The 12018-nt window shown below is 43.1% G+C and overlaps 1 protein-coding gene across 1 annotated transcript in view; it reads right to left on the bottom strand.

Moving 5' to 3' along the window:
- RAPGEFL1 (Rap guanine nucleotide exchange factor like 1) overlaps positions 1–12018 on the bottom strand; it is a 124526-nt gene that overhangs the window by 61665 nt on the left and 50843 nt on the right. Inside the window, exons 5-7 of the mRNA XM_053698327.1 lie at positions 4777–4892; positions 4525–4692; positions 3747–3844 (exon numbers count right to left, since the gene is read on the bottom strand). Coding sequence (XP_053554302.1) covers positions 3747–3844; positions 4525–4692; positions 4777–4892 — 382 coding nt within the window. The remainder of the gene's footprint in view (positions 1–3746; positions 3845–4524; positions 4693–4776; positions 4893–12018) is intronic.

The following is a 12018-nucleotide window of genomic DNA, read 5'->3' as shown; positions in this document are numbered from 1 at the left end:
TAATTGTAGTTAGGTGGCGGCGATGTTAGGGAGGGCAGATTAGGGGTTAATACAATTTATTATAGTGTTTGCGAGGCGGGAGTGCAACGCTTTAGGGGTTAATACATTTATTATAGTGGCGGCGAGGTCCGGTCGGCAGATTAGGGGTTAATAAGTATAGGTATGTGGCGGCGACGTTGGGGGGGGGGCAGATTAGGGGGTAATAAATATAATATAGGTGTCGGCGATGTTAGGGGCAGCAGATTAGGGGTTCATAGGGATAATGTAGGTGGCGGCGATGTCCAGTCGGAAGATTAGGGGTTAAAAAAAAATTATTATAGGGTTTGCAATGTGGGCGGGGGCTTCGGTTTAGGGGTTCATAGGTAGTTTATGGTTGTTAGTGTACTTTATAGCACAGTAGTTAAGAGCTTTATGTTCCCGCGTTAGCCCATAAAACTCTTAACTACTGACTTTTTTTTGCGGTTGGAGTCTTGTCAGTAGAGGCTCTACCGATGACTTCTTCCAAGACTCGTAATACCGGCGTTAGGCAAATCCCATAGAAAAGATAGGATACGCAATTGACGTAAGGGGATCTGCGGTAGCCTCGAGTCGCGGAAAGAAAGTGAGCGGTAGACCTTTTCCTGCCTGACTCTAAATACCAACGGGCGTTAAAAAGCAGCGTTAGGACCCCTTAACGCTGCTTTTTAACCCTAACGCAGAACTCTAAATCTAGGCGCAAGTGTTTTGACTCACCATTTTTTTTTTATTCGATCCATGTATTTGAATTATTGTATACATTTTTTGTGATATTTTTTATCCTTTTTAATAATAAATCATTTTAATTTAAATTGCCCCTTGTCTTTGGCACTGTCAATATCCGAATATCTACAGATATATATATAGGAATATATATTTAAAAATACAAAGAACATTTTACATGTAAAGAACGTTGGAATGTAAAATATTTACAATAAATACACAGTAAAACACATTAATAATTATTATTATTTTTCAAGTTTTAAGATATTTAAGTGGAAAGTGCCCTGAGGTGTATATTTATGTGTAAATATGTATATATATATATATATATATATATATATATATAAATATATATATATATATATATATAAACACACATCTCTCTCATATATACAAATATATATATATATATATATACACACACACACACACAGTTACATACACACACACACACATTACATTACAAACAATTGTATCAGCATGGCATTGAGCAGCAACGCCATGCGTGTTACCGTGTTACAACTTAGCCGTGTTTCCGGAAGTTACTTCACTCCCCGGATTAAAAAAATGTACAATAATTATATAATTAACAACTTATTGTGATTACAACATTAATAACTAATATGTACTCGTAATTATTATGTGATACCTTACAAATATCAACCATACCTATTATGTTATCATTCATACGGCAACTATGCCGATAACCAGAAGTGATGTCGCTTCCCGGTTAAGTTCATGTGCATAATATTGTAACGCATCACATGTATCTGTTGCTATAGTGATGTATAAAAATAAACATTGCTACATGTTTAAGGATCAATTGTATATGTTACAAATATAACTAATGTGTGAGTACATTATTAACATTATTAATGTTTTTTTTTTTCAATATTTATTTATTTAAGCCGACAGGGTAATTCCATATTACAGAAAAATACATGAACAAAGAATACGTCTTGTAACAAATTGGTATTATGCATTTTTGAGCAGACAGAAAAAAATAAAAATGCAACTGCTACCATCTAAGCTGCTCAAGACAAATGATACAATGTTTCTAAATCATAAAGGTAAGCAATACTGTTCCCATTTAGTATAGTTTCCCTAAAAAACAAGACATCGGAAAGAAATATTCTGAATATTTTACACTGTAGGCTAATTTTTACTTTAAGCTTGAAAATAAAAAGAGAGGAAAAAGAGAAAAAAAAAAAAAAAATTAAAATAAATAAATAAATAAATAAATAAATTTCTCCTGCCTCTGTGCCCCCCACTGCCGGTCTCGATCATCCCCCTCCTAAGCCCTCTCTCTATCAATCACTCTTAAAAGACAAAGTATGACTTTCGAGGGAATCAGTTATATATCCCTATATCCAGATATCCACTCTGCCGGGAAATCACCCCATAATACGAGATCAAAGAAACACTCAGAGCTCAAAAAAGGATATAAAATTGTCCTCTGTACAGATTCTGAATATGTCTTGATGATGGGTAACCATCCTAACAGAAACCTTCTAATTTCTCTATCACCAGCTTCGCCCAATTGCGAAGATTCAAAAATTATTTGCATCTGAATTTCTTTAATGAAGATTGCAAGTCCGGGAGCTCTTTTTGCCTTCCAGTTTTTCACAATCAGTTGTCTAATAGGTACAATGATTGTGTTCAAAATCTTTTTCTGGAGTAGGGACTCGGAATTGTTCTCCTCCATAAAGAAAATAATCTCTGAGTCAAAACGAATATTTACTTTATATAATTTCTTAATCCAATAAGATACTTTTTTCCATAACTGGGCGATTTTAGGACATGCCCAGAACATATGTACAATATCTGCGTTCAGAAAACTGCAGCGGGGACAGAGAAAACTTTGACTAGGATATATTTTAGACATTTTCAGGGGCGTATAATAAAAATTATTCATCAATTTCATATGTCCCTCTTTCCAGGTTATTGGGATTCTGCATTTATTTACGGCTTTACAGCCGGATTTGATTTTTTCGTATTCAATATCTGGAAATAGGGTTTGCCAGTTATCCCTAATTTTTCCTAAAAAAGAGTCACTTTGTTTAGCCAGCATGATGCTATATAATAATGAGATTGGAGGAGCTTTTGCTCTAACACTAATAATGCGGGCTTTAATATATATATTAATATATTTAATATAACATTATTAATGTTGTAATCACAATACGTTGATGATAATATAACCTTTATATATATATATTTAATCCGCGTAGTGAAGTAACTTCCGGAAACATGGCTAAGTTATTACACAGTGACACGCATAATGTGTGTATATTTATACATGTGTATGTATGTGCACTCATACATTTTATATATTATATATATATGCAGAAAATGAATGCACTCTCAGGGCTTCTTTGTCACAGATCAAAAACAATTTATTGACGTTTTGAGGCTCAAACTGTCCCCTTCATCTGATGAAGGGGACAGTTTGAACCTCGAAACATCAATGAATTGTTTTTGACAAAAAAAGCCCTGGGAGTGCATTGATTTGCCGCATATTTTATACATTTTTGCACCCAGGCAGTTGGCCCAGGAGGGTGGATTCACTTTGAGGAGTTTGCTATATATATATATATATATATATATATATATATATATACATACACACATGTATAAATACACAAATATATATATACAGTATATATACACACACATATCAATATACAGTAAATATTTGTGAAGAATGGAAGGAGTCAAAGTCCTGATTAACTAACATTGCAAGAGACTAATAAACTATTTTCAATTCTTTGCCGTTGTGCTATAAAAAAATGTGAGAGGGCAGGACCTTCCTATATCAAACCTCACAAGAGAAGCTATAAAAGTGAGTTATAGAATAAAAAGTGTCTATAGAATAACTCATACAGATCATGCTAGATACAGGTAAGTAAATCTCTCCTACATACAATATCTGTAAGATTTAGATTTTCCTGCGCACATTCATTCTTATGAGACAAAGCCTTATGTTTGCAGTGCTGAAGTGCTCTCACCAGTGACCGCAGCTCTTCTCGGTTACAGGCAAACAGGTGGCTATTAATTCCCAGGGTGGTGAAGATACAGCCATCATCTGGCTTCAGGAGAACCTTGTCTGAGAAAAAATGAAATGAGATGGGCGGTTAAAGGGCCAGCCTTCTATTGACAATTAACATAGCTACTGCTAACGGCCTGACAACACACAGCTAATGGCACTCCCACCTTACACATAGGGCTAAATACAGCATGCGCTGACACACTGCTACTGCCATCCTTAATGTACCCAACAAAGCTAGGGCCAGCATTCACTTTACCCACTGAGCTGGAGTAACCTCAAACAGTTAGTACCAGCCTTCCATTGCTTACAGACCTTAAAGGGACATGAACATTTCTCTTTCATGATTCAGATAGAGAATACAATTTTAAACAAAATTCCAATTTAATTCTATTATTTAATTTGCTTCATTCTTTAGATATCCTTTGTTGAAGAAATAGCAATGCGCATGGGTAAGTCAATCACACGAGGCAGCTATGTGCAGCCACCAATCAGCAGCTACTGAGCCTATTTAGATATTCTTTTCAACAAAGGCTATCAAGAGAATGAATCAAATTAGATAATAGATGTCAATTGGAAAGTTGCATGCTCTATCTGAATCATGAAAGAATGGCCACCCCACATACATGGCTAGTATCAACCTTATACATATAGGACTAGTCTCCCCTTCCAGAGATATACACACAGAGTATGTGCCATCCCTAATATATACACACACAGGTTTCAGATGCGCTCCTCACCTCCGGCACTGGTCACAGCTACCAGGAGTAGTGGCTCTTCTCTCTGTACTTGTTCCTCTGAGTATTGCAGTTTCTCAGACACAGAAGTCAGGATATCAGAGACTGATGCAGACAGCCGGCTCCGGATGGTAACATATGAGTGATCAGGCATGTACACCCTACAGAAGACTGGCAAGGACAGGACACAGTTGGATCAGAAAGAATTAGTTATATTATAGGGGCTATAGAATAAACAGGGGGAGTGATACTTACTTTCATCTGACCCTCTGAACGCAACACGTGGCTGTAGACAGGAGTCAATCCGACGGAAATGCCGGAAGAGTGGTTTGACTTGCTTAGAACAGGGTGTGGCGCTGCCATCTGTGAGCCTAGGGAGGGTGAAAAGGTTGTCTATGCATGCGACTGGGTAATATTTATTGAGGATGGAAAGGGATTCTTACTGGGATGTTGTTTAATGGTATCTGAGCATGCACTGTATAAGTAACATTATGTGTGTCTCTGCACATCACTGTGTAATATTATGTATACTAGTCCTAAAGCCCGTGTACACCGGCCATTTTTGCAGTACAGCGGTCCCACCCCTTGCTCTCTCTCTGCCCCCTCTCTCTTGCTCTCTCTCCCCCCTCTCTTTTGCTCTCTATCTCCCCCTCTCTTTTGTCTCCCCCTCTCTTTTGCTCTCTCTCTCCCCCTCTATTTTGCTATCTCCCCTCTCTTTTGCTCTCTCTCTCTCCCCCTCTCTTTTGCTCTCTCTCCCTACCCCCTCTCTTTTGCTCTCTCTCCCCTCTCTTTTGCTCTCTCTCTCCTCCCTCTCTTGCGCTCTCTCTCCCCCCCTCTCTTGCTCTCTCTCCCCCCTCTCTCTTGCTCTATCTCTCACCTCAGTCTCTTTTGCTCGCTCTCCCCCTCTCTTTTGCTCTCTCTCTCCCCCTCTCTTTTTCTCTCTCTCCTCTCGCTCTTTTGCTCTCTCTCTCTCTCCCCCTCTCTTTTGCTCTCTCTCTCCCCTCTCTTTTGCACTCTCTCTCTTCCCCTCTATTTGCTCTCTTTCTCTCCCCCTCTATTTTGCTCTCTCTCTCCCCCTCTCTTTTGCTCTCTCTCTCTTTCCCCCTCTCTTTTGCTCTCTCTCCCTCCTCTCTTTTGCTCTCTCTCCCCCTCTCTCTTTTGCTCTCTCTCTCTCCCCTCTCTCTTTTGCTCTCTCTCCCCTCTCTCTTTTGCTCTCTCTCTCCTCTCTCTTTTGCTCTCTCTCTCTCTTTCCCCCTCTCTTTTGCTCTCTCCCCCACCTCTTTTGCTCTCTCTCTCTCCCCCTCTATTTTGCTCTCTCCCCCTCTCTTTTGCTCTCTCTCTCACCCTTTCTTTTGCTCTCTCTCCCCCTCTCTTTTGCTCTCTCTCTCTTCCCCTCTCTTTTGCTCTCTCCCCTCTCTTTTGCTCTCTCTCTCCCCCTCTCTTTTGCTCTCTCTCTCTACCCCTCTCTTTTGTTCTCTATCTCCCCTCTCTTTTGCTCTCTCTCTCCCCATCTCTTTTGCTCTCTCTCTCCCCCTCTCTTTTGCTCTCTCTCCCCTCTCTTTTACTCTCTCTCTTCCCCTTTCTTTTGCTCTCTCCCCCCTCTCTTTTGCTCTCTCTCTCTCCCCTCTCTTTTGCTCTCTCCCCCCTCTCTTTTGCTCTCTCTCCCCTCTCTTTTGCTCTCTCTTCCCCTCTATTTGTTCTCTTTCTCTCCCCCTCTATTTTGCTCTCTCTCTCCCCCCTCTCTTTTGCTCTCTCTCTCCCCCCTCTCTTTAGCTCTCTCTCCCCCTCTTTTGCACTCTCTCCCTACCCCCTCTCTTTTGCTCTCTCTCTCTCCCCTTTATTTTGCTCTCATTCTCCCCCTCACTTTTGCTCTCTCCCCCCCCCCTTTCTTTTGCTCTCTCTCTCACCCTCCCTTTTGCTCTCTCTCTCCCCCTCTGTTTTGCTCTCTCTCCTCTCTTTTGCTCTCTCCCCTCTCTTTTGCTCTCTCTCTCTCTCCCCCTCTCTTTTGCTTTCTCTCCCTACCCCCTCTCTTTTGTTCTCTATCTCCCCCTCTCTTTTGCTCTCTCTCTCTCCCCGTCACTTTTGCTCTCTCTCCCCCTCTCTTTTGCTCTCTCTCCTCCATCTCTTCCTCTCTCGCTCCCCCTCTCTTTTGCTCACTCTCTCCCCCTCTCCTTTGCTCACTCTCTCCCCCTATCTTTTGCTCACTCTCTCCACCTCTTTTGCTCACTCTTTTCCCCTCTCTTTTTCTCTCTCTCTCCCCTCTCTTTTGCTCTCCCCCCTCTATTTTATGCTCTCTTTCTCCCCCTCTCTCTTTTGCTCTCTCCCCCCCTCTCTTTTGCTCTCTCCCCCCCCTCTATTTTGCTCTCTCTCTCCCCCTCTCTTTTACTCTCTCTATCTCCCTTTCTTTTGCTCTCTCCCCCCTCTCTTTTGCTCTCTCTCTCCCCTCTCTTTTACTCTCTCTCTCCCCCTTTTTTTTGCTCTCTCCCCTCTCTCTTTTGCTCTCTCTCCCCTCTCTTTTGCTCTCTCTCTCCCCCTCTCTTTTCCTCTCTTTCGCACTCTCTCCCCCCTCTATTTTGCTCTCTCTCTCACCCTCTATTTTGCTCTCTCTCCCCCCTCTCTCCACCCCTCTCATTTGCTCTCTCTCTCTCCCCTCTCTTTTGCTCTCTCTCTCCCCCTCTATTTTGCTCTCTCTCCCTCCTCTCTTTTGCTCTCTCTCTCTCCCCTCTCTTTTGCTCTCTCTCTCCCCCCTCTCTTTTGCTCTCTCTCTCACCCTCTATTTTGCTCTCTCTCCCCCCTCTCTCCACCCCTCTCATATGCTCTCTCTCTCCCCCTCTATTTTACACTCTCTCTCTCCCCCTCTATTTTGCTCAATCTCCCTCCTCTCTTTTGCTCTCTCTCTCTCCCCTCTCTTTTGCTCTCTCTCTCCCCCTCTCTTTTGCTCTCTCTCTCTCCCCTCTCTTTTGCTCTCTCTCTCCCCCCTCTCTTTTGCACTCTCTCTCTCTTCCCCCTCTCTTTTGCGCTCTCTCCCCCTCTCTTTTGCTCTCTCTCTCCCCCTCTCTTTTGCTCTCTCTCCCCCTCTCTTTTGCCCTCTCTCCCCCTCTCTTTTGCTCTCTCTCTCTCCCCCTCTCTTTTGGTCTCTCTCCCCCTCTCTTTTGCTCTCTCTCCCCCTCTCTTTTGCTCTCTCTCTCTCTCCCCCTCTCTTTTTCTCTCTCTCCCCCCCTTTTGCTCTCGCTCTCTCCCCCTCTCTTTTGTGCTCTCTCTCCCTCTCTCTTTTGCTCTCTCTCTCTCCACCTCTCTTTTGCTCTCTCTCTCCCCCTATCTCTTTTGCTCTCTCTCTCAGTCTCTCTTTTGCTCTCTCTCTCCCCCCTCTCTTTTGCACTCTCTCTCTCTTCCCCCTCTCTTTTGCGCTCACTCTCCCTCTCTTTTGCTCTCTCTCTCCCCCTCTCTTTTGCTCTCTCTCCCCCTCTCTTTTGCACTCTCTCCCCCTCTCTTTTGCTCTCTCTCTCTCCCCCTCTCTTTTGGTCTCTCTCCCCCTCTCTTTTGCTCTCTCTCCCCCTCTCTTTTGCTCTCTCTCTCTCTCCCCCTCTCTTTTGCTCTCTCTCCCCCCATTTTGCTCTCTCTCTCTCCCCCTCTCTTTTGTGCTCTCTCTCCCTCTCTCTTTTGCTCTCTCTCTTCCCCTCTATTTTGCTCTCCCCCCCCCTCTTCTGTTCTCTCTCCATACCCCCTCTCTTTTGCTCTCTCTCCTCCCTCTCTTGCTCTCTCTCTCTCCCCCCTCTCTTGCTCTCTCTCTCCCCCCTCTCTTTTGTTCTCTCTCTCCCCCTCTCTTTGTGCTCTCTCTCCCCCTCTCTTTTGCTCTCTCTCTCCCCGTCTCTTTTGCTCTCTCCCCTCTCTCTTTTGCACTCTCTCTCCCCCCTCTCTTTTGCTCTCTCTCCCCTCTCTCTTTTGCTCTCTCTCTCTCTCTCCCCCCTCTCTTTTGCTCTCTCTCCCTAATCACATTGCATTTGTGATATTTTACATAACAGCATGTCACCCAATAGTGATATTGTAAATGATAGTGTCTGTGCATGGTACTATATAGTGTTATTGTGAATTATAGTGTTTGCACCTGGCACTATATAATGATATTGTAAATGATAGTGTCTGTGCATGACGCTATATAGTGTTATTGTGAATGATAATGTCTGTGCATGACACTATATAGTGTTATTGTAAATGATAGTGTCTGTGCATGGTACTATATCTCTCCCCCTCTCTTTTGCTCTCTCCCCCCTCTCTCTCTCCCCCCCTCTCTTTTGCTCTCTCTCCATACCCCCTCTCTTTTGCTCTCTCTCCTCCCTCTCTTGCTCTCTCTCCCACCTCTCTTGCTCTCTCTCTCTCTCCTCTCTTTTGTTCTCTCTCCCCCTCTCCTTTGTGCTCTCTCTCCCCCTCTCTTTTGCTCTCTCTCTCCCCGTCTCTTTTGCTCTCTCCCCCGTCTCTTTTGCACTCTCTCTCCCCCCTCTCTTTTGCCCTCTCTCCCCTCTCTCTTTTGCTCTCTCTCTCCCCCTCTCTTTTGCTCTCTCTTTCTCCCCCCTCTTTTGCTCTCTCTCTCCCCCTCTCTTTTGTGCTCTCTCTCCCTCTCTCTTTTGCTCTCTCTCCCCCTCTCTTTTGCTCTCTCTCCCTCTCTCTTTTGCTCTCTCTCTCCCTCTCTCTTTTGCTCTCTCTCTCCCCCTCTATTTTGTTTTCTCTCCCCCCCTCTATTTTGCTCTCTCCCCTCTCTTTTGCTCTCTCTCCCCCTCTCTTTTGCTCTCTCTCTCTCCCCCTCTCTTTTGCTCTCTCACCTCCCTCTCTTGCTCTCTCTCTCTCCCCCCTCTCTTGCTCTCTCTCCTCCCCCTCTCTTTAGTTCTCTCTCTCCCCCTCTCTTTAACTCTCTCTCTCTCCCCGTCTCTTTTGCTCTCTCTCCCCCTTCTCTTTTGCTCTCTCTCTCCCCCCTCTCTTTTGCTCTCTCTCTCTCCCCCTCTCTTTTGCTCTCTCTCTCTCCCCCTCTCTTTTGCTCTCTCTCTCTCCCCCTCTCTTTTGCTCTCTCTCTCTCCCCTCTCTTTTGCTCTCTCTCCCCCCTCTCTTTTGCTCTCTCTCTCTCTCCCCCCTCTCTTTTGCTCTCTCTCCTCCCCTCTTTTGCTCTCTCTCCCCCCTCTCTTTTGCTCTCTCTCTCCCCCTCTCTTTTGCTCTCTCCCCCCCTATTTTGCTCTCTCTCTCTCTCCCCCTCTCTTTTGCTCTTTCTCCCCCTCTCTTTTGCTCTCTCTCTCCCCCCTCTCTTTTGCTCTCTCTCTCCCCCTCTTTTGCTCTCTCTCTCCCTTCTCTCTTTTGCTCTCTCTCCCCTCTCTTTTGCTCTCTCTCCCTACCCCCTCTCTTTTGCTCTCTCTCCCACTCTCTTTTGCTCTCTCTCCCTCCTCTCTTGCTCTCTCTCTCCCCATCTCTTGCTCTCTCGCTCACCCTCTCTTGCTCTCTTGCTCCCCCCTCTCTTTTGCTCTCTCTCTCTCTCTACCCCTCTCTTTTGCTCACTCTCTCCCCCTCTCTTTTGCTCACTCTCTCCCCCTATCTTTTGCTCACTCTCTCCCCCTCTTTTGCTCACTCTTTTCCCCTCTCCTTTTCTCTCTCTTCTTCCCACTCTCTTTTGCTCTCTCTCTCCCCTCTCTTTTGCTCTCTCCCCCTCAATTTTGTGCTCTCTCTCCCCCTCTCTCTTTTGCACTCTCTCCTCCTCTCTCTTTTGTGCTCTCTCTCTCTCCCCATCTCTTTTGCTCTCCCTCCACCTCTCTTTTGATCCCTCTCTCTATCCCCCCTCTCTTTTGCTCTCTCTCCCCTCTCTATTGCTCTCTCCCCCCTCTCTTTAGCGCTCTCTCTCCCCCTCTCTTTTGCACTCTCTCTCCCCCTCTCTCTTTTGCGCTCTCTCTCTCACGCTCTTTTGTGCTCTCTCTCCTCCTCTCTTTTGCTCTCTCTCCCTAAACACATTGCATTTGTGATATTTTACATAACAGCATGTCACCCAATAGTGATATTGTAAATGATAGTGTCTGTGCATGGTACTATATAGTGTTATTGTGAATTATAGTGTTTGTACCTGGCGCTATATAATGATATTGTAAATGATAGTGTCTGTGCATGACGCTATATAATGTTATTGTGAATGATAATGTCTGTGCATGACATTATATAGTGTTATTGTAAATGATAGTGTCTGTGCATGGTACTATATAATGATGCTGTGAATGATAGTGTTTGTGAATGGCACTATATACGGTGATATTGTGAATGATAGTGTCTGTACCTGGCACTATATAGTGTTATTGTGAATTACAGTGTATGTACCTGGCACTATATAGTGTTATTGTGAATTATAGTGTTTGTACCTGGCACTACATAGTGTTATTGTGAATGAATGATAGTGTCTGTGCATGACGTTATATATTGATATTGTGAATGGTACTATTTAGTGATATTCTAAACAACAGTGTCTGTGCATGCCACTATATTGTAATATTGTGAACGATGGTGTCTGTGGCTTGCACTATATTATATTGAGAATAATAGTGTCTGTTCATGGTACTATATAGTGATATTGTGAATGATAGTGTCTGTGCGTGGAACTTTACTGTGATACTATTAACCTTTGTGTCTGTGCATGGTACTATATAGTGATATTGTGAATGATAGTGTCTGTGCGTGGAACTTTACTGTGATACTATTAACCTTTTTATGTCTGTGCATGGTACTATATAGTGATATTGTGAATGATAGTGTCTGTGTGTGGAACTTTACTGTGATACTATTAACCTTTGTGTCTTTGCATGGTACTATACTGTGAATTATAATGTATTTGGATTGCAATATACTATATTGAGAATGATAGTGTCTGTGCATGGCACTTTATTGTGATTAATAGTTTCAGTGCATGGCACTATATTGTGATTAATAGTTTCAGTGCATGGCACTATATTGTGATTAATAGTTTCAGTGCATGGCCCTATAATGTGACTAATAGTGTGTGCATGGCACTGCATGTGTAATGTGAATGTGGTGGTTTTCTGGACTGTCATGCTATGGGCAAGATCACATTCCTGTTACAAAAAGAAGCTGCTATTAAGAAAAATTATCAGGGATTAAACACAAAGAAATAAGAAGATGCTTTAAAGCATTACAGTATTTAATTTTCATACTATTATGTCTCTTTAATGAGCACGAATACTCAAAACGTATTTACAAACCCCCTCCAGAAATCTAATTTATTTCTTTTCATTTAAAAAATACTTTGTTTTTCATTAAAAGTCTAGTACAGAGCCCGTATACAAAGTAATGTCAATCACAGTTAATTACCTACTATCAAGCTAAACACGCTTGTATTTTTTAACACCATGATTGAAACTGACAGGTATGACTGTATTTAGTTAGTCACAAAAATAACAACAGGACTGTGATATTGCCGTATGTGCAGGGGTGTATTTTGTCCTAAGCAGCAGGATTTTT

This window comes from Bombina bombina, chromosome 1 (assembly GCF_027579735.1).
Source record: "Bombina bombina isolate aBomBom1 chromosome 1, aBomBom1.pri, whole genome shotgun sequence".
NCBI lineage: Eukaryota > Metazoa > Chordata > Amphibia > Anura > Bombinatoridae > Bombina > Bombina bombina.
Note: the sequence above shows the minus strand (reverse complement) of the source record. Positions and strands in the feature narration are given on the sequence as shown.